The 27569-nt window shown below is 31.5% G+C and overlaps 1 protein-coding gene across 1 annotated transcript; it reads left to right on the top strand.

The window, feature by feature from the left end:
* The first annotated feature begins 559 nt into the window (after positions 1 to 559).
* On the top strand, positions 560 to 26050 carry LOC139490457 (low-density lipoprotein receptor 2-like). The gene is made up of 10 exons (XM_071277240.1): positions 560 to 624; positions 3970 to 4055; positions 11419 to 11589; positions 12783 to 12908; positions 14047 to 14211; positions 16384 to 16530; positions 19662 to 19814; positions 20426 to 20551; positions 24370 to 24492; positions 25935 to 26050. Exons 2-10 carry the CDS (start codon positions 3995 to 3997, stop codon positions 25940 to 25942), a joined length of 1080 nt encoding a protein of 359 aa, XP_071133341.1. The 5' UTR covers positions 560 to 624; positions 3970 to 3994; the 3' UTR covers positions 25943 to 26050.
* Positions 26051 to 27569: the final 1519 nt, after the last annotated feature.

Below are 27569 nucleotides of genomic sequence, written 5' to 3'. Positions count from 1 at the left end.
GTTTTATCTGATAATATGAATGATCACATGTGATTTTCCTATGAAATATATGAATGGATAAGGATTTCGCGTAAATTGTTATATGAATAGGGTGTATTTTTAATCAAAACCGGACGGACGTCTATTCCCAACTTTGTATATTGAGACCCCCCGTGTAAAAATTACTTACCGAGTGAGCAGGTTGATATAGGCGAAGGAAAGGACGATAACAAATATAAATGGTGTTCATAGTAGGGACACTGAGATTTTGACTTACCTCTTGGAAGATAGAATGTTTGGTAAATATTTCGATGCTATCTCACTGAAACTTAAAAAACAACTATATTTATGCACTTTTTGTGGTTGTAAGAATTATACTAGTACATGTAATTACGTTTATACTACCGTTTAAAAGCACCAATTAAATTTGCACATGTTTTGACGGAAATCATAAGGTAAACTAGTAGTATCAAATTTGACATTTAAAATTGTTTTATAAATTTGACCTATAAAGAAATAAGTAAATTTAAGTATGTAATTCTGAGTAATAATTTAGTTTAATAATTCATGTATGAATAATATTTGTTGACATTCATTGATATCTACAGAAAAATCTGGACAAAAATTTGACACGGAACTGTTCTGGTAAGAAATCATTAGATAATAAAACAAAATATATGAAACATCTGTAGTGATTATATACATGTATGAATAATGCTTTACATTTATGCAAAAATACTATATTTGATATATGTTTTCTTGATACACCATGTATACTTTTGTTGCCGTATTACTTGTTGATTTATATGTTCTCAATTTCGTTTCAGCACGTGTCAAAAGCATCAAACTCATTTCATTCGTTTTTTAAGGCCACATGACCGGAAAGTTCAAGTGAGCTATTCTTCTCACATGTCGTCCGACGTCGTCTGTTTAGTTTTACAAAAATATTCTCTGAAACCACTAGGCAAAAATAATCATTTGGATATCTGGTTTAAACTCGTGACCGACGATTCCGCCTGCTATCCAGCATGGCCGACATGGCTAAAAATAGAAAATAAGGGTTGAATACAATTTTGTCTATTATCTTGAAAACCGCTATAGTTAACATGGTTAATGAAAATCTAACTGTGGCAAACGTGTTCAGAATGTTGAGATCTACCTAGTGTCTGTTATACAAAAACTGCTAGACGACTTCGTATAGGTGTTTTTGCACTTAGACGAGGAATGTTACCATTTGTTCTCTTTTTGTCAACATTTTTGAAAACTACAATAGATAGAGAAAAACTGGATAAAAATGGGACATACGACATCTACAGTTGAGTAAATATGGTAAATGATCATATTATATTGTCAGTGAACTATTACAGGAGTTATTGTCCTTAAATAATGATTTGTTTTAACCCTTGTTTTTGGTTTGTTTTGGCAAAATCTATAGTAGATAGAAACACTAAACAGAAAAAAATACCAACTTCATGTATTTAAGATCAACAAATTTGTTTAGTCATGAATTATATCCTAATAGTATTTACTGTTGGAAAGTGACCATTGTTGAATATGCACTTTGATCCAGAAGAGCGACATAGTCTTTTTAGACCCTCTAGCTTTAAATTTCTGAAAATATTTACCTTCATGTGTATTAATGTGTAATTATGCAGTCTGAATGCATGAAATGTCCCATTTTTAAGGTTTATTTCCAGCAGTGGCGAAGTCATTTTTACGTGTTCGCCCGAACCTCGGTGAGAGGCCTAAAGGCCCAAGCGGGTCCAGGTCAAAGAACCTGCTGGTAGTGGATTAGAGGGGGCAAAGCCTCCCGAAGTTTAAGAGTTATCGAGAATAACATACCATTTATGTCACTGAAAACTCATCAATAACAACATTCTTTAGATTCAAAATAGTTTTTTTTTAATGTTTAATCTATTAATTGCGTTTATTTAGAATCTGTTTCAATGGCAATGGTAGCCCTTTTTTTTTAATTCCAAAGTCATGTGCACAACTACACATGGTGGTTAACATTATGTTATAACTCCATCAAAACTGGTCCATTTAATTCCAAGAAGTGTAAGCTGGGAAAAAGTCTGGAATAAGAAAAATAAGAAAAAAATAATCGTACAATAACAATATGTCACCCGACCTCCGTCAGGGTGACATTACTAATTTCAGCTGATCTACTGATTGTAATCCCTTATATCCAATTTATCACAAATAAATCATTCGAAATATTTATATTTTTTCGTCTTTGGTTACCATAAATCAGATATTAATCAAAATTGATAAATGGTTTCATTTGTGTAGTGCAGTGGCAAATTCAAAAGGACACATAATTTGAAGAATAAGCATAGTTCTTACTGAGTAGATAAGAATGACCAAAAGAATGACAGAACAAAGAAATATAGAAATGATGCCCCCCCCCCCCCCCCAACTCCCTGTTGCCCCAATCCAGTCCCTCATATATCACTGTGACAGATAATTTTGTTTAATTTATTTAACTGTTAAAGAATATTTTATTTGTGTACAAGGTGTTGTTAATATATGTAATGGACAATATATACCATGCCCTCTCAGCCGAAAAGTATTTGAAAGCTTGTCTCCCTGTTCAATATGTTATTAAACGGTGACCAGATCATCTTATTTAAATTGCGCAAAGATAAGTCCGCCTGTCGGTATAAAAATGAAAAATGAACGAAAAAATAATTTGCTTCCGAAATTAACCATAAAAAAACTTCAAGAAGGTTTAATTAAATTTGATGAAGGTTTAACAAAGTAATTGACATGTAACAAATTTTAACCTTAGACTGTAAATGCAAAAAGAAATTTCTTTTATACATAAAATACGGGAAAACTCATCATATATCATTTCGTCATTATGCTCTGGATACTCGTTTGACCATAAACAGTTTTTGTCCAGCTACCGTAAAAGTTTATGAAGGTTTGACAAAGTTATTGATATCTTAAAACTTTATAACCACATAATCAATCTTAGTACACAATGATGTACATAGTTATAATATTGGCACCGCCGACGAAATTTAGGATCGAAATGTGTCGCTTTCGCGACATAAATGTCAATGGTTCGACAAAAAATGCAAACCACATATCGAATAATAGCACATAATGAATTGCTTAAAAAAAAGGGAAAGTGAGTATAGAATTTACGGTAGATTTAGATTTTGACAGAAAATGAACAATATAAAACATGATACTAATTTTCGTCACTTTAATTTGCAATTACAAGCCATTGGAGAAAGACTTAGAAGGTTGATGTACTGTTAACCAATTCTTTTATTTTTATTTAGATGATTTTTTTTTTTACCAAATTCAGGTGTACGCCCGGGGTTTTTGACGTAAACATAGCTATGCGCATGACCAGTATGTCTTTAAAATTATCTTTTGTGAAAACTATATCATCATATATCATAAATATGGATCGTCTGACACATATAACAAAATGTCTGCTCAAGACACCATCTTCCGTATTTTGATTGGTTGATTTTGGAACAATGGAACGTTAATATGAACACCAAAAAATAATTACATAGACTAAGTATCAAGTGAGAAACTGATTTAATTGCGACAAGTGCAAGAATGAAACATAAGGACCATCTATTACAACCAAATATGGATAATCTTGTTCACATCGTAAACGACTAAGCTGTCATTGGATTATAGTTTGTATGTGTATATGACTTACAGAACAAAAATTATAAATTCATATGGACGAAATCTGATTTAGTAATTAAAACAGGTAATTGTTTTTCACAAAAAAAAATTCATAAACTCGAATTCCTTCTGTTTTTTTTTGGTGAAAAATCAAACAACTTTAATTAGTAAATAATTTTTAGTCTATGTTGCAACTCCTTCACCTTAAACTTGCATGTTTTGGCTTTTCCTTTTATATCCCCTTTCTTCGTATACAATTTCAATTATCTATAATACATGTTTGACTCTCCCAATAATTGGCTTTGAAATACAAATTATTGTGGTCTTTTTCAGTTTAGTCAGTTATTACAGACTATGCATGGCGTCTACATCAGCTATTTTTGTGGGAGTTTTAGTTGCACATCTAATTCAATTATCATGTAAGTGGATTAGTAAATTATCAGTCCTCTCTGTGATGTTAATTCTTAATGGAGCGTGTAAAATTCTTAAATATTATTTCAATATTGTATAAAGATCTTCGCATAATGACCTTATCGGAACTAACATTGATTTAAAGAAATGTAAACACAACAATTTCTATAAATTATGTACATGTATACATGTAGCAATATACATATGACTACTTATTGTTCTAAATTCAATCTATTCTTATATTTCAATTGCACAAGGTCATACTCAAACTGATTATTAGGTCTCATGACTAAATCCCTTGGATTTATACAAATTGATATTTGAGTCTTTGGAACACACGATTAATTCATTAGTTGTAATGGAATCATTTCATCTTTCAGTAATTGTCAGTACTCTAATATCAGTTCTTTGTATCTTGTCTTTTTATCAATTGTTTTTTTTTTTCCGTTTATTTGTACTGTATTCCTGTCACGTAATATTGTCATTTTAGCGGTATTTTCAACATTGTCATATACGCGAGGGTTTGGCTAGCCATAAAACAGGTTCAAAACACCATTTGTTACTTAAAATGTCCTGTACCAAGTTAGGAATATGACAGTTGTTATCAAATAGTCTGTTTCTATGTATGTTGGCGTATTTTTGATGTTGTTGCAGTTCAATGTTTCTGTTGTTCCGTTGTTTTCCACTAATAGTTGATGTATTTCCCTCGATTTTGGTTGGTAACCCGGATTCGTTTTCGCTTAATCGATTTATGACTATTGAACAGCTGTATACTACTGTTGCCTTTATATACCACTTTCATCCGTCCCTTTTTAGCTCACATGACCCAAAGGGACAAGTGAGCTTTTCTCATCACTTGGCGTCCGTCGTCCGTCGTCGTCCCTCGTTGTCGTCCGTCTTCGTCGTCGTCGATTACTTTTACAAAAATCTTCTCCTCTGAAACGACTGGGCCACATTTGATCAAACTTGGCCACATTCATCATTGGGGTACTTAGTTTAAAAATGTGTCCGATGACCCGGCCAACCAACCAAGATGGCCACCATGGCTAAAAATAAAACATAGACTTAGGGGAAAAAATGTAGATTTTGGCTTATATCTCTGAAACTAGAGCATTTAGAGCGAATATGACTGGATAACATTGTTAATCAGGTCAAGATCTATCTGTCCTGAAATGTTCAGAGGAATCGGACAACACATTGTTTGGTTGCTGTCCCTGAATTGGTAATTTTAAGGAAATTCTGCCGTTTTTGGTTAATATCTTGAATATTATTATAGATATAGATAAACCGTAAACAGCAATAATGTTCAGCAAAGTAAGATCTACAATTAGGTCAAACACGATCAAAATGGTCAATTGACCCCTTAAGGAGTTATTGTCCTTTGTAGTAATTTTTTTACAGTTTTGTGTAAATTTTTGTAATCTTACAAAAATCTTCTCCTCTGGAACTATTGTGTCAAATTTAACCAAACTTGGTCACAATCATTATTAGGGTATGTTGTTAAAAAATATGTCCGATGAACTCACCTGCGGACCACCATGACCGACATAGCTAAAAAAAGAACATAGGGGTAAAATGCAGTTTTTGGCTTATATCTCTGAAACTAAAGCATTCAGAACAAATTTAGCAAGATAAAAATGTTCATCAGGTTATGATATATTTGTCCTGAAATTTTCAGACGAATCAGACAAACTGTTTAGTTTAAACATATTTTATTTGTTAAAGTACAAATTGGATAAGACACAAGTCAAACAGACTTATGAAGTCTTCTCCATTTAACATTTATAGCAATATAATACAAAAATATATGTATGAGCATGCATGTATAGAATGGTATATCTATTTAGTAAATATATATATAAATATGGATCAAAAGACGGAAAATTGAAGAAAAAGAAAACAATAATAATACAGAAAAAAAAAATCAAAAATAAAAATATATAAATAAATAAATCATTATTTAGAAAACAGAAACACAAAAAAAAAAAAAAAAAAAAAAAATAACAAAAAAACCCCAAATAATAATAATAAAAAAAAAAACAAAACAAAACAAAAACGAAAACGAAAAAATAAAAAGGACAAAAAAGGGGAGAAGAAATTTTACTTAGATGATGATGTGTGTGCAATCATGGTTTGCTACCTAGACAATTGGAAATCTTTCCGAACTTTTAATAAACTCAAAGACATTTTTGAAAATAGTTTGGTTTTGCTCTAGAGAAAGAAGACAACTACCCGAAGTAAGTAGTTCTATGTTAATTTTACAATCATTTGGAAGCCAGCGCAGACTTTCAAACATTTTATTTCGTATGTCTGAATATAATATACATTTAAAAAAGAAATGATAGGAATCTTCACGATTAACACCACAGCGACAGGAAGGGACAGAGATAATATTGACCCTATATAGATCATAGTTTAAGGATGATGCAAAACATCGAAGTTGGGTGAGAATTATATTCAATTTTCGATTTCCAAATTAATATTGCTTCGGTACAAATATATTACTCTGAGGATAACGGTTTTTTAGTTCAGTTTTAAATTTATTAATTGATTCCACATCACGAGTTGAATCCTCAAGATTATTCCAAAGACGTATGGTTGACGGAATAAAAGAATCATTAGTTAATGCTATTCTGCAGAATGGAATAATGATGTCATTTCCATTACGTAGAGGATAGACCGTCATACTTTGTATTTTTTGGGGAATTAAATTTGACAAATATTCTGGAACATTATTATTTTGAATATTATAAAACATTTGAATTTTTCTTCTCTCTCTTCTTTCAGCTAATGTTTCCCATCCAAGTTCTTCATAAATAATCCTTGAGCTTGTGAATATAGGTAACCCCGTAACTATCCTAGCAGCTTGGAGCTGTAATTGCTCCAGTTTATTGACATAACCTACACCAATATTATCCCAAACCTCACTTGCATACTCAAATAAAGGTCTTATAAAAACTAAATAGAGTTTTTCTAAATTTTTCCTGCTCAGTTTATATTTCAACTTCTTTAGCATATTTATATGTTTATACGTGCTTAAGATAATATTATCAACGTGGGCATTCCATTTAGCATCATTGCTAAATGTAACCCCTAAATGTTTATGAATATTTGTAATAGGTATATTTTTATCATTGGATATAAAGTTCATTTCTGGGGTTTCAACATTAGAAAATAACATAATTTCTGTTTTATCTGGATTAAAAGACATTAACCATTTTTTGGACCATTCGTTCAGCTTTTCTAGATCATAATTTATCACAGTTTCTATCTGAAAAGCATCCCGATCCGCACAGCTGAACGATGTGTCATCTGCGAAGAGTTTGCACAGAGAAATAAGTCTTTCTGCAATATCATTAATATATATTATAAAAAGTAATGGTCCAAGGACCGACCCTTGAGGAACTCCAGCTGAGATACTGCAAAGTTTTGAAGAAGATTGCTTGATAACTACCCTTTGTTTTCTATCACTTAAGTAGCTTCTAAACCATTTTAACAGATTTCCATTTATACCATAAGCCTTCATTATATGTAATAAACCATCATGCCAAACTTTATCAAAGGCTCTAGAGAAATCGCAAAAAAACAAAACAACTTATCTCTTTCTTTTCAAGTGAGTTCAATATGCAATTATATATTTCTAACAGTTGGTGAACCGTTGAACATTTAGGAAGAAAACCCGATTGATACTCATAAATTAATTTAAATCTTTGTAAGTGGTTGTAAACATATTTAAATACAACACGTTCCATGACTTTGCCTATGCAACTTATGAGTGATATAGGTCTATAATTGGAAGGTAATGAACTATCCCCCTTTTTAAATAAGGCTATGACATTTGCTATTTTCCAGCTGGAAGAATATTTGCACTGATGCAAGGATTTATTAAATATAATACATAATGGAATTGCATTTTTTTCGGGACAAATTTTTAGCATCTTATGACTAATGACATCCGGGCCTGACGCTTTTTTTGGGATTTATAGTTTTTATGATATCAACAATTTCTTTAGTACTAATCACTATATCATTCAATGAATTGTTATTTTTTTTGTCGAAATCGGGTAATTGAGCATCAACATCTGCTAGCGATGAAATGAAACAAAAATACTTATTTAGAATGTCGCATTTCTCGTCGTCTCTATCGGCGAACTCCTCAAAACGATCATCATTAAGAATATTTTTTAATGGGGGTATGTTATATGATCCTCTATTTGGCTTAATAGGCATCTTCATAATTTTCCAATAAGTCTTATAATAGAATCTGAAGCGTTATCTAGTATTATATTTTCCCAGTTTTTCTCAAAATTTTCTTTCGCTTCTTTTTTCATATTATTCACTTTATTCCTTTGTTTCTTATATTTATTAATATCCGTTTCTTTTTTAGATTTAATTGATTTTTTTCGTAATCTATCCCTTATTCGAATTGCTTTTCTGATATTACTGTTAAACCAGTGTTTGTCATTACCACGTATAGTTACTATTTTGGTTGGAATGCTCTCTCTTGCAAAGCTGAGGATTTTTTTCAGTGAATATAGTGACCATTTCGTCTACTTCCTCAACATTGGAAAAGAGTTCGTTCCATTCAATTGCATTCATCATATTTGAAAACTTTTCAACATCTATTTTTTCATATAACCATATTTCCCGTTTAAACGACTTTGTTTCGGACTTTGGACATTGTAAAAAAATAATAGAGGCATCGTGATCACTGATGTTAGCAGGTACATTCAGTACATCAGAAAAAGAAAATTGTATGATCGGATCAAGCAAAGTACTACTGTGATCAGTTACCCTTGTTGGTTTATTAATTACATTTTTTAAATTAAATTGATGAATTATATCATATAACTTATTATTATTATACGAAAATAAATCTGAATTCAAGTCTCCAGAAATCACAATGTTTTCTGTATACTGATAACCAAGTTCAATAGCATGATTTAGCCGTGTCCAATATTCAACACCTGACCATTCCGGTCGATAAGTACAACATAATAAAAAATGTTTGACCTTTACCTCTGATCTCAACCCAGATAGTTTCGTCAATGTGGTTTTCTAGTACACCTTTTCTGGTGACTGACATATCATCTTTTGTGTAAATGAGTAAGCCTCCTCCGGCGTTATTACGATCTTTACGGAATATATTTTGTGAAAAGGAATCTATCATTAATTCTTCGTTATTTATGTTTGGATCTAAGTGCGTTTCAGTGATTGTTACAATATCAAACTCTTCTGCGAAATTTTGAATGAAATCAATCTTATTTCGTAAACTACGAATGTTAATATTGCATATTGATATGGAGTTATCAGTTTCACGAGAAAAATCGTTTTCATGTTCAATTGGACCAGGATTTTGTTCAACGCTTCCAATTATAAGGATAAAATGTAAAACAAATAGAAGGAATAAAACATTTATGTTTGGATCAAGGCTTTGGAGAAGCGACAAGGAGACGACGAGAAATGAACAACGACAATTGGTAAGTAGAATTTCCGAAAAAGTTTCTCCGTTGAAACAAAAATTATCTGATCCGGAAATATTAAATTTACATGAATTAAATAACCCTATGGCTACCCTGTATTGTTCAATACAGTTACCCATTAGGTAAAAGTACAACAAACAATAACATGTTATAAGACAGGTTGCCATTCAGGTTACACAAAAAAGTAGATCACACACATCATCATCCAAAGTCTTACAGGTATTAAACATATATACACAAAGAAAAGAAAAGTACATTGTTAAACAAATTAAATTGAAGGAAATCATTTTCGATTCATAAAATGGAAAAAATTAGTTCACAACAAACTTTAAATATAAATTCCGAGTTTTTTTGTTTTTTTTTTAACAAAACTATTCAATACTTAATGCTATTATCTATAGCAAATCTTTTGATTAATCGATTTTGATCAAAGCTTTAATATATAAAAGGGGTGTTCTGTAGCTGCACATGAAATACACATATAACATCTGATAACATGATTTGAAATTGAATTTTACCACTATGATAAACTCAATTGCAATATTTGATAGCAGTATAGTTTTATACAGGTATAAATTTTTGGGACAATTATATTTTATAATAAACTGTTGTTAGGTTGCTGCCCCAGAATTAGTCATTTTAAGGAAATTTTGTTGTTTTTTGGTTATTATTTCAAACATTATTATAGATAGAGATAATTTGTAAACAGCAATAATGTTAAGCAAAGTAAGATCTACAAATAAGTCAACATGGCCAAAATGGTCAATTGACCCCATAAGGAGTTATTGCGCGTTAAAGTCAAATTTAACAGTACATGCAGTAGTCTTTTCCAGAAACAGCTCAGACAAATTTAACCAAACTTGGCAAATTTGAATTAGGGTATTTAGTTTTAAAAAACGTGTCCAATGACCTTGCCTGCCAACCAACATGGCAGACATAGATAAAAATATAACATAGGGGAAAAATGCAGTTTTTGACTTGTATCTCTGAAACTAGAGCAAAGTATAACGGTTGAATTATTTCATGCATCAATTGTAAATAAAAATATCATGTGAGCGACACAGGCTCCTTGGAGCCTCTAGTTGTTATTTGCCTGTTTCAAGAAATATTCCGTAGTTGTTATGAGTGGTTTTCTGTCATATATGTTTTTTCATTTAGAAAAAAAAAATGGCCGTTGGTTTTCTGGATTGAATTATATAATGAATGTCAATGTTGTGAACTTTTATATACTATTATACGGCATTGGTCGTTTTTATAGGTCACACGGAGATACATTATTGCTTACGGCATCACCCTTTGGTCTGAGACAGATAGTTGTTACATGGGCAATCAAACCTAGAAGTCATCTCCTGAGTTGTTTTTTTTTTTAAATTGAATGCTTCTTTTTGTAAATTCATTGGGATGTAATAGCGTTGACCGAAGTACATTTTGTTTCGCGCTTCATTCTTAAATGTGCGCATGGTCAACGCTTTTACAACCCTATGAAATTACTAAAAGAAGCATTCAATACTTATAATTACATATTTTCGCTATGATCATGAAAAATTGATTTTTATCATTTAGTTCTTTACGGCATAACCTATGCATTTTTTTGTGATAGCACGTGTCATCATGAATGTTAATCTTTAATGGGATATGAAGGTGAATTTTAGTATGACGCACAAGCGTTGTTATCCAATCAAAATAACGGATTCCTCTGAAACATACATGTAATGTAATTATATTGAAATGTTTTCAATCTAATTAAATTACTAATCCTGTGTCAAAACTTTGCTCACAAGGATTTGAGAAAACTTGGTCTAAGTTTCTGTACTGATAATGTTCATATCAGCCAATCAAATTGCTGCCTCTAAATTTGTGAAACCGTGTATCAATTGATCTTTTATAGATTGCGGCAAATGTAGATATAGATGGTATAAGCCTGATGAATGTGTTTGTATAAATTATGGTGAAGAATTTAATTGTCTGGATGATTTAGAATGTGTTAATCAACGTTACTTTTGTGATGGATATAAACATTGTAATGATGGTTCGGATGAGGATCCCGAATATTGTAAAGGTAACCAAGACAATCACTTACAGTCCACAAATGATATGATTTGTGTGTCGTTTTGTTAAAAAGTAAAACAACAAAAGTGCCGAACTCCGAGGAAAATTCATAACGAAAAGTACCTAATCACATGACAAAATCAAAAGCTCAAACGCATGGAATGAATGGATAACAACTGTCATATTCCTGACATGGTACAGGCATTTCCTTATTCAGAAAATTGTGGATTAAACCTGGTGTTATAGCTAGCTAAACCTCTCTCTTCTATGGTAGATTCAGTTTCTTATTGAAAAAATATCAATAATGAATACATTACATTTTATTTTGTTATTTTATTAGTTATAGCAAGAATGTATTTTTATCTAAAATATATGGTAGTTTTACATTTCATTATACACGTATCAATCTTCAAATTTTAGTTAAACGACACGTGATTTACGAAATAATTGCTTCTATTGAAATTCATATGATCAACAATCGTAAATTCACCTTACTAGACTATGGCAACATACAATTGTATTACATAAAAACTCATTCGTATGTGGTATGTGTTCTTGAGCTTAGCTGGTTTTTTCTTGCACTTTATTGTTTCTGTTGTTTCGTTGTTTTCCTCTTATAGTTGATGTGTCTCCCGTGGTATTAGTTTGTAACCCGGATTTGTTTTCTCTCAATCGATTCATGAACAGCGGTATACTTCTGTTGCCTTTTTTTTAGCTAATTGAAACAGTCGGTAAATTTTTAAAAATACTAAGGTCTTTTTTACCTCAGGAATAGATTACCTTAGCTGTATTTGGCAAAACTTTTAGGAATTTATGGTCCTCAATGCTCTAGCTCAACTTCGTACTTAATGTGGCCTTTTTAATTTTTTTTAATCGAGCGTCAGTGATGAGTCTTTTGTAGACGAAACGCGCGTCTGGCGTAAATACAAAATTTATAAATCCTGGTATCTATGTTGAGTTTATTTATAAAAAATATCAACAGATATGTTAAACACGGGCATACTAGAAACCGCATTACCAGGTCACAAATGATATGTTGGTTCACAACAATATTTATATTACAATACAATTTATATATCATTTCTCATGTTGAACTTTTAGAATCCATTAAAAACAAATATATTTTCATAAACACGAATAAAGCAATCTTCTAAATATATTACCATTTTTCAAATTTGTAACAGAATATGTTTACCTTCTCAGCCCTATTTTGTCCAAGAGAAATGCAGAAATGTGCGGATGGAATAAGATGTATATACGCGATAGAATTCTGTGATGGCAAACAAGACTGTTTAGATGGATCAGATGAAAATGCGTTTTTATGTGATGGTATGTAAATAACCTATGTCTAAATGTCTAAATGCAAAATTTCCTTCATAATTTGCAGGAGAAATTTCATTAATTGAAGCAATCAGTAGAAACAGCATGTAATTGCGTGCATTATGCGGGCAAACATAATGTTATATGATATCTTTGAAAAACATCACAAGTACCCGGATGATTGACCTCATTTATATGTTTACTTTGGAGTATGATCTATTTCAAGATATGAGTTAAACGAAGAGCTGGCTCATAATTATGTATTAATCCCGATATACATAACACAAAATCTGAATTCAAATTATATGATAAGTTATATGTGAATACAAGAATATGAAATTAAATATTAATGTTATAATTAAGAGGGTTCAATAAAACTCGGATATTTTTACTGGACTTTGTTGACATCAATTAGAAAATCAGTTTAGATAAGTAATGTGTTTCCCTCATGCATAACATGCATAATCTGATATTGATTTAGCTAGATTTTGTTTCCTTTTCGGTAATATCTTTTTAATCTTCAAAAGCTGTTTTTGATTTTTAGATATTTTAGCCTAACGCATTACTAATTTAGTATTTAGATACGTGCATTAAAATACCGATACTCGATTATTGGACTTTATAAATCGCAAAACTTCCGTAAATACAGAAGGTTAATCTCAGAAAATTATTGTAAATATGGACCGAATTTCCCTCGATTATGCATGGCTATTATTCATGGCTCTTATTCCTTGTAGGTGTTTTTTCTATACCTTTATTGTTTCCTCGGTTTACACTTTTTTTGTCAGTAATTTCATAAGTGTTATTATAGGTGATGCTTCTTTACCAATATTATATTGGTTAATTTGTATTTATATTTCTGACCGAAAAGGTCTCTAAATAGCATTATCTTCATTCAAAATGAAAATTATAATCCTCTTCATGTACATGATTTATGTCTTCATGCTGGTAAATTTAAAAACAATGATATCAAGCTGACTTGATAGCCTTTTCAAGATATGAATTGTAATCCAAATGTTTTATATCATTATATATCCATCATTAAAATATCGAGGGAAAAATAAGTGCATTTTTATTCACATCATCTTGATCGTTTTAACTTCTGAAATGGGGATATGTTGATATATCTATGAGCATTTCTTTTCAGAAACAAATTTCAAATGTAAAAAGGATGAGTTTCGATGCAAAGACTGGACACTAAATAGTTACTCTAAAACCGGTTATTTTAAGTTATGCGTGAGCATGAGTCATGTGTGTGATGGTACAAAAAATTGCAAAGACAATTCAGATGAGGAATTAGAAGTATGCCAGGGTAATATTACGGTTAAACATTGTAATTCTTATGTTAATCAAATAAACTTTGTCGCCTTCTTTGAGGTCAAAGTATCCTATCAATTTATTGAAAAAAAGTAAGTAAATAAAAATACCAAACTCCGAGGAAAATTATAACAGAAAATACCTTATCAAATGGCAAAATCAAAAGCTCAAACACATCAAACGAATGGAAAACAACTGTCATATTCCTGTCATGATTTATTTCCTTCTTACGTTGCCTTATTTGTATTAAAAAACAACCAACTGTAGCTAAGTGCAAACATATGTAAATAATAGCAACTTGAAAACTTTTAATCTTAAAACTTTCGTATAGTCAACTTTATAGGGTAAGAATCATATATGCGGGTTTACAAAATAAAGAAGAATGACAAACAGTGCAAAATTATGACCCCAAAAAATAAAGAACAGAGAAAAATAAACAAAAAGGAATAGAGAATAATGGGGTGCTGAAATGCAAGTGACTGAAAATAATGGCAAAAAAAAAAAAAAAATACAAAAAAATACAAAAATTGCATAATAAATAAGAAAGAATACCCCCATCCAGACCTTCAAATATTTATTTACAAGACAACATTTTAATGTAGGACCTTATTTGTGTTATCTGATTGTTGCTTCTGCTTTTACAAAATGGAATATTTTAAAGATTTTATCTAATATTTAAACTTATCTTTATAATATCATTGATATAAAGCGGGACAATTCAGACAATTTTAATTTGATCAAGAAATAAATCAGGAAACAAATTAGGGCGGCCAAATTTTTACTTAGATATTCAAAAAGCATTTTATGTAAGCTATCATCTCATATTTTATTAAAAAAAACTTTTATTCAATAGTCTTTCTTTTCCGATAGAAATGACGTTTCCCTGTTTGATTTTGTTACACCTAATTAATAACACAGGATAAATAACTTTTAAAATTTATGATTTTTTGAAAAATTGAAGTTAAGATAGATTAATACTTATCAGTCGAAAATAAACTGACAATACCATAGCAAAACAAAAAAAGAAAAAATGACAAAAAGACAAACAGCAGTACACAAAACATAGCATACAAAACTAAAGACTGTACCATAAAACCCTGCTAAAATCGGGGGTGATCTCAGCTGTTCCGGAAGGGTAAGAAAATCCTGCTCCACATTTGGCCATGTAAGTAAAACCGATGATACGTTTTATTCGGTAGATGACATTCGAGAAAAAGGGAACTAGATTGTGGTTGAAACAATTTGAACATAGCCTTCGTTTTCTGTGAAACAGATATTTCATAACGGTCAACAAACTCCTGATGGCGTCTGTAAAATTTTCGAAGGGATGATTTCAACTTCACTACTTTAAAGTCTTGGTTCAATAGCTTCCTTATACAATGTTATAAGCAGCAAACCTCTATCAAAGAAATCTTAATAGAAAATGCAAGCTTAGGAATATCGTCTCAAATGGGAGATATGTACTCCATATACAGGTTTTCTGGATTTACCTTCATCAGGAACGCTCAAAGCCGGATATTTGATAACTAAGGATGTATAAGAACAAAAACAGTCAAAGAGATATATAATCGAAGGTCTTAACAATATCAACCAAATCCGTGTAAGGTCACACCCTAAGGGTTCATTTAGTCGGATATTTGTATTCCACGAATATTAATGAGCCCTCAGTACGCTTTTTTTGTTGACTTCTGGGTTAAATGAGCATAGAACATGATACGAACGAAGTATTTTTAAATATCATTATTTAAAAAAATCATGTATCTAAAAAAAAAATCTTGTATAAAAATATGTGACCGTTTTAAAATGTGTTTGCGAGTAAAAAAGAGGCAGCACAAAGCAGGTGGAATTTATAAACTAGTAAGTCGAGATAATTTGACATTTGAAAAACATACATGTGGTAAGAAATCCATTTTACTTGATTGGAAGCTATTTTTTTCTGGATTGACAATATGAAATATATTGGCAGAAAAAAATATTTTAAATATACAAGACCATGAAAATATGGTTGGTTTTTTTTTATAAAGATATTGTCAAATGCATGGCAGAAAGGAAACAGAAGGAAAGAGGAATGACCATTTGGTAAGAAGAAATTGAAAAAGTGAAGCAAGCATTCTTAAGCATTAACTCGTTATATTCTTTAATGTTTATAACAATACATTATTTACAGTGAAAACATGTCCAGAGGGACAAGTTAAATGTGCGGATTCTTTTAGATGTATACCCCTGTGGGCTTTGTGCACATTTGATCGGCATAGAACTAGAACATGTAGCTATGGTCGTCCCAACATGTCTCTTAGAAGAAAACTTTGTCCAGGTAACATATTTACAAGATTGATTATTACAAATCATACATACCACTGTTTAAACACGTCAAACGTATATCGTAAAAGGTAAAATAACAAAAAATAACGAACTCAAAGGAAAATTCAAATCGGAAAGTCCGTTATCAAATGGCAAAATCAAAAGCTCAAACACATCAAACGAATGGAAAATAACTGACATATTCATGACTTGGTACTTAAACGTCTCATATGGGATATGTTTAAAGCTTTCTATTATCAATCAACAAATCAAAAGGTTGAAACTTTATAATATATACTTCGTCTCAAATTAGGCCCAACAATGTTTGATTTCAAATTTGCCATAGACCACTCGACCACCTAGGCTAATATAGCTTTCGGTGTTCGATGTAATGTTTTTACTCGTCGGCTTTATCTAGGGTTGTAACACAGTACATGCTGTATAGGGGCAAATATTTTGTCTGTGGTAAAGGATGATAACGTTAATTACCATGCCGCCACAGGCTAAAACGATCGAGAGTGGGGGTACATATAAACATGAACATCCTGATTCTAAGATTATACAGTTTTTACCATCGATGTAATTCAGTATTTCATAAGAGTTACTGTTAAGTAATTTTTGACTGTCAATTTTTATCTTATAATGTAGATATCAATATTTAATAAGTAGGAAAGTAAGAATATTACGATAATTTACAAGTGTACACTTGGATCATACATACTAATAAAAACTGACTGCATAGGTGTATAGAAATGACACTGTTACAAAACACACAAACACATAATATCCATATGTTTTCCGCAAGGATTCTTACACAAACTCCCCGTTTGGATCACAGCACAACCAACAAATTGATAAGACATATCAGCTACCCGGCTAATACAAAGTCTCAATTAATGTAATTGAAATTAGGCTATTAAAATAGTAAACTAATATGTGTTCCCTTAGTACTCATGATCATTATAAAAATATATGCTATTATTGAAACAATGTTTGCATACTTATGAAAGTTTCTAAAGGAGTTGTAGTTATTTAGTCAAATTAGTTCAACTAAAAGCAATTTAATGGAATTAGTTATTAAAATCCTTTCACATTTACAAACTAAATAGGGTAACAAACAAAGGACAAAACCAAAACGGCGCAACTTTAACCAGATAATTGAGATTTTATAACGATCTTATTATTGTTCTGGAAAGATTTGCCGGGGCATTGAAGATAATCAAGAACACCTTTGCTATTTATAATGTTGCTGTATTAAATCGTCACCGAAAAACGGCTCCCGGTATTTAAGTATAAGGCAACATTGACTTTTAACTGCTTTGTGTTACTTCGAATTACTATGTTGGATACAGTATCGTCTATTTTCGTATTGTTTGTAGCTTCACTACTCATAATCTCATTATGCTAACATTAAGTTTTTGCTTGTACTAATTTTACTATGAGCATTTTTCTTCTGTACATGATCAAAATTAAAAAAAGGGGGATTGACTTTTTCAAAGCTGTAGCCCGTCGTATGTTCACCTTGGTGTTTCAAGTATTAAACATTATAAGTTGAAGTATTGTTTGTCATATCATAATGTTTTGTTTATTCGAAGAATTATTTTGTTAATGACAGATCTTTGAAATCTTATCTTGAATTCATTTATACATAATTTCGACTTTGGAATAGCAAGAGCCTAAGCTATCTTTTGCATATTCTAGACCATACTCGTATGGCCATGATCATATGCGTATATACTCGTATGGTACTATCATACTCGACTAAGATGAACGTTGCAATATGTATGACCCTTCAACATGTTCAACATGTTCAAGGTGCCATTAATTGAGAGTATCTTATTGTGACTCATTTAATCAAATGGTTATTATTGGTACGTTGTACATGATTAATAAAATTAAGCGAATTTTACTCACAAATTGAAATTATAATAAGAGCGTTTTTTCATGGTCATTATCGATTCTTCCTTACGCAATACAATATGTCTACTACAAGGAATATTTAAATAAACCGTTAAACAGGAATTCAACTGTTTGACTCAGACGTACTTGGGAGATTGCATCATGTGCATAAACTTTTACAATAACAGTAGTTTACATGTGGTGTCCCTATATTATAATGAACAAACAACTATCATTGTAAGATCGTATCAATATGAGCAAGAACACATTTATTAAGTAAAAATAGGTAGAAACAAGCAGAATTGAAAGAAAAAGTATCTAAACACCCGAGTTGTTTAACTTACGTAGGAAAACGTCGACAGAGTAAAGGTACTTTATACTCTGATACTGAATAATAAAGGCAACAGTAGTATACCGCTGTTCAAAACTCATAAATCCATGGACAAAAAACAAAATCGGGGTAACAAACCAAAACCGAGCGAAACGCATTAAATATAAGAGGAGAACAACGACACAACATCGAAACGCAACACACACAGAAACAGACCCTGGCGAAGCCAAGATAAAAGATACACTAATATGTGGACAATATATCAAAGATAAAGGATTTAAGTAAGTAAATTGTGTCTATTTTGGTTCGGAGAACGAGGCGTGTGTTCCTGCAAAATATATAAAAAATATTCAAAAACATTCAAAAACATACCGACATGATCAAAATATTCATATGGTCCTGTTCGTTTATTTAAAAACAAGTATATACTGTCATGGTCCGACCATACTCGAATGGTCCCAACAGTCAATGAAATATAGTCCGGAACATATATACAACTTTTGAGGAGGACGGAATGTTACACCCTACTACACCCCAAATGTTTTTAACCTCAAAAAATATAATCCAGTCAATCTGCATCATTTTCAGTGTAAAAAGACGGCTGTTGCTATACTTATGATCATCAATGAAAGTGTCCAATGTCATCATTGATTTTTCATGTATCCAAATTTGATCAATATACTCCTTTCCCGGATTTAAACGACCCTTTTCAACCATAAGGTTTCAACTGTTACATAGTAACATTGGTTGGCAAGAGCAGCGAAACAAATAAAGATTAATACGAATCCCTGCAATGAGGTATCAAACAGTATAGTGGTTCAAAAAAAATCTACAAACGACGACAGCAATCATGGCAATAGACAAACACACAGTTTTAGTTATAGGATATTTATACTGTTATCATGTCTTTGCAGAATATAATTGTGGACGTGGACATACTAAATGTAAAGATAATTTACAGTGTGTGGCTGAAAGACTATTATGCGATTCATTGCCGTTTAAGCGAAAGCGAAAATGGTTTTATGACTGTATCGATAAATCGGACGAGGACTTAGATTTCTGTAAAGGTAATATCATTTTCATATAAATGAACAAGTTAAAAATAATTGATATTTTGACTTGCTAAACGACATACATTGTATTTCCTAGTAAAGCGATAATAAGTTACAACAATACATTGATAAAATTAAAAGTCATTAGAAAATGGAACAAATGTGTTACGGTCATCAGACGATATGATGACCATGTTGGTTAATGTGTTGACTTATAAGGTTTGAATATCAAATAACTATCGTTGTGATTAACCTAAAAGGTAATATCAATGTTCTTCATTATAATAAAACACACTTTAAATGCTAAATAGTTCACAGTGACTAAATTAAAATCTCATGTTTACCGGGCTGATATTGCGTCCTCAAGGAGAACGGGAAAGTACGAATCAAAACTAGTATCTTTTTTAAGTTGAATAATTAAATCACGTTATATTGGATATTGGGGACCAACTTAGTAACACCACGTTAAAGTAATTTATAGAATGGACATCAATTTTATAGCTGATTAATTAACAGTTTCCTTCTTTTCTATATTATGGATTGCCTATATAAATCACGAATAGACAAAGACTAAATAACAAACATATAATTCAAACTATCATGCGTACATGTACTTCCTGTTGTAGAGAAAGCTTGTGCTAAGGGTTATGTAAGATGTAAAGATGGTAAACAATGTATCCCACCTTATGCTATATGTGATGGAAAAGTTCACTGCAGGGACGGCTCAGATGAGGTTAAAGACATGTGTCTAGGTAGGTAAACATGAACCCTAGAAAGCCAAAAAGTACTTCATGTAGGATGGCAAATAATGTACAGCTCTATCATTGATGTTTACTCGGAACCTCGTCTCCATTCATCCAATTTTGTCTATATAACGGAACTATAAACAATAGTCATACAAGTTGGAGGTTAATCTGGTTTTACAACTAGGCTAAACCCACCATTTCTGTCGGACAATGCCTGTACCAAGTCAGAAATATAACAGTTGTTTTTCACTTATTCCGTTGATTGACAGCGTTTTATCATGTCAGTTTCTGTGGACTTCTCCTTTTTGAGATCGGTATTTTTGTAATACTTTTTTCAAAAGTAAAATCACAAAAATACTGAACTTAGAGGAAGATCAATTGGGAAAGTCCATAATCACATGGCAAAATCAAATAACAAAACGCATCAAAAACGAATGGACAAAAACTGTCATATTCCTGACTTGGTACAGGCATTTTCAAATGTAGAAAATACACTACTTAACCAATATGTATATAAACTTCTCTTAAGGATGTATTCTTCTGACTTTTCAGTCTCGTCCAGTCTCGTTGAAATCTCGTTTTTAAATTATTTCCAAAACATGTGATAGAAGTGGAAAATATCAATGAATTTTAAAAATATTATAATCAAACATTAATTTGTGAAAAAATGGTGTATTTACAATGAATGCTTTTTGCGTATTCCTGTTTTCAAATTTTACGACCGATCAAGTCAGTATTTTTAGCCAAAGGGATACAAAAAATGATTTTACAAGAATCATGTACATCCCATATCATTTTGGTCTTTTCAAAATTTCTTAGATATGTCTTTTTTTCAATCATTTATAACAAAAAAGTTGAAATAATATGCATTTTGTTCTTAAAACTGAGAAAAATCACAAAAAAACAAAATTGACAGCATGGTAAATTTTACACCAAAAAGCGGCAAAATATGATAAAACTTTCTTATATTAACACCTACCTATAGTTTTTGTAAGTAAAACTTATTCAGATTGGTCCACTTCATCTTTATAGAAAGTATGAAAAAAAGTTTAATTGTGGAACTGTGATTTCTTTCATGATAATAGCCCAAAAATAGGTAAAAATCGATGAAAAATGGGAAAATCATCAAAATTGGGCATTTTCAAAGAGCCGTAGCAAAAAAAGAAGTGCACCACCATATGATTTTTTCTTCACCAATTATTTTGTTACAGTCTTATAAACCCAAAAATCAGGTTAAGAAAAAAAGTTTAATTCTAGAAATTTTTGGCTCCTCAGAAGTGTACATCCTTAAATGTTTTGAACAGAAAAGTCTATTTTAGTATTGCAGTCAATATTTAGACTTATCTACTGCGGATTTTTCGGTGCTGACTATTTGATTTTAATTAAAAATGATATGTTCTGTCTATGTGCATAAGTGTTATTTACCTGTACATTTCAGCGTCATACTTAACTGACTGAAAAGATAATGAACAGCCTGCAATTAACTGCAAGGAAAATATCTAAACAGTAATGAATACTTTTAAGATGATTTTTAGATCAAAATGACCGCTAAATATTAAAATTGATTTACTAGGGTAAGTGAAGGGAGGTAATTTTGTTTAAATGAAAGTAAAACGAATGTTATGTTATTAGAATTAGTACCTAAGACTTTTAAAGTCTTACATGTCAAACCTGTGATTAATACAAAAAAAAGTTAAATTTTGCTTACATAAGGGCATTTTGTTGATTATTACAGTCATAAAATATCGTGCAATTGAAATAACTCCTGAACTTCTGAACTACTTTATCGTGTTTATCATTATATATTTTTTCAAGTATTTGGTTCTTTGTGTTTTCTATTCACGAGAATTTCTTCCTTAGAATGCATGCATGTGTTTTTGTCCATCTGATGAGTTAAGCCTTTTTCAACTGATTTTTATAGTTCGTTCTTATGTTGTTCTGTTATACCACTGTCCTAGGTTATGGGGAGGGTTGGGATCCCGCTAACATGTTTAACCCCGCCACATTATTTATGTATGTGCCTGTCCCAAGTCAGGAGCCTGTATTTCAGTGGTTGTCGTTTGTTTATGTGTTACATATTTGTTTTTCGTTCATTTTTTTTTCCATAAATAAGGCCGTTAGTTTTCTCGTTTGAATTGTCTTACATTGTCTTATCGGGGCCTATTATAGCTGACTATGTGATATGGGCTTTGCTCATTGTTGAAGGCCGTACGGTGACCTATAGTTGTTAATGTATGTGTCATTTTGGTCTTTTGTGGATAGTTGTCTCATTGGCAATCATACCACATCTTCTTTTTTTATATGTGTATAATAAATCGACATACTCGGTATATGCTAATAGGTTCAATTATATTCTTGAAAAAAGAGAGGCAAAAGATACCAAAGGGACATTCCTATTCATTAGTCGAAAACAAACTGACAAAAACACGAAAAACGACCAAAAGACACATAACGGTTCACAAAACACAACATAGAAAATAAAAGACTGAGCAACACATAGTATAGACATCTGATAGATTGAAATACAGAAATATAAATGTTCGAATATAAAAAAAAAGATTTGGTATGATTGCCAATGAGACAACACTCAACAAGAGACCAAATGACGCAGAAATAAACAGCTATAGCTCACCGTACACCGTCAACTATGAGCAAAGCCCATACAGCATGGTCAGCTATAAAAGGTCCCGAAATCACGAATGTAAAACAATTCAAACGAGAAAACTAATTAATATACAAAATAAGGAACGAAAAAAAAAATGATGAGTATGATCGAGTAGATAATTATAATATATATAATATAATTAGCATTTCTGACTTTTTAGTTTTAGACTGAAAAATTTGATATCAATACCTGTATTATGAATTATCTATATATTTATGTATCACAATGCTTAAATAAATTACAAAAAAAAATAATATACAAAAAATGAACGAAAAACAAATATGTAATACAGCAACAAACGACAACCACTGAATAACAGGCTCCTGACTTGGGATATTATTTTCATATAGAACCAATGACGGTACTGCAAAAACAGTGCATAAGATGGACAAGATGAAGAACCTTAATTTTGCATAACTGAAACGCAATATATATTAAATTAATTTATCGGAACAATAATCAATGATCGGACCGATAAAAACAATGTTCAAACATTAGAAAATAAAATATGCCAAAAATAGAGATTTTAAGGAAGTTGACAAAATTGTCAAAAAATCCATGTCTATGAAACATACAGCACAGGCTTTGACAAACTAACACATGTAAGAAGTCAGAAAGTTGAGTTGTTATATCAAACATAATGTTGAAAGATCTTTTTGTCGACGCATGCGTTTTTTTTAATCCTTAAAATCAATCAAAATTACATGTTTTCATCAACTTGTCATGTTCATGGAAAATCAACATTTGTGCCATTTATGACGTCATTAATACTTCAGCGTTCGTAAATTTTCAACGAAGAGGCCCTTGACAGTTATAATACAAGACTTTTGCGACTTTAATAATTGTAAACACCCAGATGCTCAATTTTATCTTCATTATACACCACATATACTCCATAATGTCTCCATGATTGACCTTATGTCATTCATACAAAAAAGTTCAATTAAAAAAAAAAAAAAAGTAAAAAAAAAATAAAAAAAATACTTAACACCAATATCAATTCAAAACAGAAAGTCCCTTATCAAATGGCAATATAAAAAGCTGAAACAAATCAAACCAATGAAACTACATCTTAAATGTGATGTAGGAAGTATGAACGGTATACACGTAAATTGAGAAGGTTACTACACGGCATTATAGTCTCTTTTTATGTTTTCAGAATACACGTGCACTGACGGGAGAAAAAAATGTGCAGACGATATACAGTGTATAAGTCAAAACTTATTCTGCAATGGCAAAACTAATTGTATTGATCATTCAGACGAAGGAGAGATATGTATAGGTAATTCAGTTATTAACCATAACGTAATCGATGTTATCCTTATCACACATTGTTAAATTGATTTTCTTTTTAAAATCATTTGTCAAAGAAAATAATAAATCTCCATGTAAGCGCTCCGATCGCAAAACAAATATGTTGTGATTATATGCATAAATCGGGACGTGAAGCTGTTCCTTGTCTTAAAAAAACGTGGCGTGAAGGGAGCCTTTTTCATAACTTGGCGTCCTTTTTTATTATACAAATATGTAAAATGATTGAAATTGTTAGTTCACTCTTTATGGCGTTTAATACATTTTGATGTTGATTTGTACCAAAAACAGGGGTCATTGTTGAAGATGCAGGTGAGCGACACGCGCTATTTATATCCTGTAGTTTAATATGATTCTATTCTTAATTCAAACCATTTTATACCCTCAATTAATTGTTATAACAGTACTGAACTGTCTGAAAAAAAATATTTATAGATTAAAACCCCACACAAGTGATTTCAGTTTAGAAAGTAAAACTAAATTACTTAAATAGTTTTTAAATTGATGAATGATTACCAGATGATTTCATACAGGATCTTCTTATGACGAAGGAAAAGAAGCTAGCATTATCTGTTAAATTCACGTTCGCTATATAGATGATCTCCCCTCACTAAATAATTCAAAGTTTGTTGACAATGTTAAACGCATGTATCCATCGAATTTAAAATAAAGGATACAAGAGACAAATTTGAATCTGATTCATATCTTGACTTACATCTAAAAAATTGACAATGAGGGTCGGTTGCAAACAAAACGTATCGACAAAAGATGATTTTAGCTTTCCATAGGTGAACTTTACATTTCTATAAAGCAACATTCCAGCAGCACCTGCATACGGAGTATATATCTCCCAGTTGATGCGATATTTGAGAACTTGCATTTCCTATCCTGATTTTGATTGAGGGTTGCTGCTTCTAAGGAAGCTATTGAACCAAAAGTTCTAAGTGATGAAAATAAAATCATCTCTTCGAACGCCATTACGCATTTTTTGACTGTTATGAAATATCTGCTTCACAGATGACGACGGAAATGTTCCAATATAACAACAATTCTGTCCTCTTTTCCTCGAATTTTAAATACTGCATTAGACTTATCACTGCATGGCTTTGTAATTACACGAGGAACACGATGGGTGTCAAATTTTGAGAAGAATCTGCCTACTCGTCTGGAGCACCTGAGATCATTCCCAGTTTTTTCTGGGGTTCGTATTGTGCAGGCTTTAGTTTTTAATGTTGAGTTTTGTGTACCGTTTTTTTTTGTCTATTCGTTGTTTTTCGTTTTTTACCATGGCATTGTCATTTTGTGTTCGACTAATGAGTTTGAATATCCCTTTGGCATACTTTGCCTCTCTGGCTGAAAGAATTTCATATAATAATTAATACTATTTCCATTTTAGTTTATATTATGTTTTAGGGATTTAGCGCAAGAAAGTGGATAAAAACATTTGGAAGTAGAGAGTTTAGTTATTGTATATTGGTCATGACTAGTAATCAGCATACTTCTATACGAATTAAATATATTAAAAACAATTTCTTTACTTAGTTTTTTTTATGTTGTAGACTATTGCTTGTTTGTTTGTCTGTTTGTCTGTTGTTCGTTTTTCTTTTTTAGCCACGCCGTTGTCAGTTTATTTTCGACTTAAGAGTTTGAATGTCTTTTTTGTATATTTTGCCTCTCTTACAAAACTTCATATATCTGTTTATATGCAGATTTTTATTACATAATTTCTTACATATACCTTTGTTTTATATTTTGCATAAATAACATACCAAAGTCATGCTGCCGGGTAAAAGAAGGGGATTGGTTGCTTATAATATATTCAAACAAACAAAACGAAACGGAACCGCTATCTGAGCCGTTCGGAGACCAGAGATCAGCTATCATGGACTGAAGAGGAAATTGACTTATTCTTTGACAAATCAAATAATTGATCACAAAACAGTTTTAGATACGTTCATCGTCTCTAACTGATTTCTTAGATCTTCATATTTTGTAAGGCAATATATTTACCGAATATCAATACGGTACATCAGAAATGCAAACACTATCAGTGATTGTAGGACTCTAAAGTGCGATGGTCACGCTAAAATGCGATGTTCTACACTAAAGTGCGATGATCACACTAAAGTGCGATGTTCTATACTAAAGTGCGATTGTCACGCTAAAGTGCGATGTTCTACACTAAAGAACGATGATCACGCTAAAGTGCGATGTTCTACACTAAAGAACAATGGTGTACCAAGTCAGGAATATGACAGTTGTTGTCCATTCGTTTGATGTGTTTTGTCATTTGATTTTGCCTAGGGACTTTCCGATTGAATTTTCCTCGGAGTTCAGTATTTTGTGATTTTACTTTTTACGCTAAAGTACGATGGTGTCTCACGCTAAAGTGCGATGGAGTAATAGGGTAAGGTTCGAGGGATTAAAACGATAAAATACATGGATTTAAAAAAAAGGCTTTGGGCTAAAGCTTGTATGCTCAGGTATAACATATGTGATAGGCTTTATAATTTGCCCGTAGGCTTAAGTGATTGTTCTAAATGTAGAAGATCGACCACGTAATAATTGCTAAAAGGGTAATTTAGGTGTCACAAAATACTGTATTTCCTGTTAAATGATTTTTTAACAATCGGGCGTATTAAATATTTGGATAATTGGTTTAGCTTGCCGCCCACACAGTCTTTCAATAACCATCCCTTACAGTCGTCATTGTAAATTACAAATACAAAATCCGTGCATTGTCGGAATAAGTGAACAAAGGCAACAGTAGTTTACCACTGTTCGAAATTCATAAATCGATTGAGAAAAAACAAATCCGGGTTACAAACTAAAACTGAGGGAAACACATCAAATATAAGAGGAGAACTACGACACAACAGATATATAACAATGGCCATTTTCCTGACTTGGTACGGGGCATTTTAAGAAAAAATGGTGGGTTGAACCTGGTTTTGTGGCTAGCCAAACCTCCCGCTTTTATGACAATGTTAAATATAGCATTAAAATGACAACATTACATGGCAGGACTACAATACAAATAAATGGGAG

This window comes from Mytilus edulis, chromosome 9 (assembly GCF_963676685.1).
Source record: "Mytilus edulis chromosome 9, xbMytEdul2.2, whole genome shotgun sequence".
In the NCBI taxonomy this organism is placed as follows: Eukaryota; Metazoa; Mollusca; class Bivalvia; order Mytilida; family Mytilidae; genus Mytilus; species Mytilus edulis.
Note: the sequence above shows the minus strand (reverse complement) of the source record. Positions and strands in the feature narration are given on the sequence as shown.

Bases quoted from the DNA above. Each gene is read 5' to 3' on its own strand.
- LOC139490457 (XM_071277240.1), top strand. From the start codon at position 3,995: ATGGCGTCTACATCAGCTATTTTTGTGGGAGTTTTAGTTGCACATCTA. The intron at 11,590-12,782 runs GTAACCAAGACA...TTACCTTCTCAG, and splicing joins GGATCCCGAATATTGTAAAG to CCCTATTTTGTCCAAGAGAA. The intron at 14,212-16,383 runs GTAATATTACGG...CATTATTTACAG, and splicing joins GGAATTAGAAGTATGCCAGG to TGAAAACATGTCCAGAGGGA.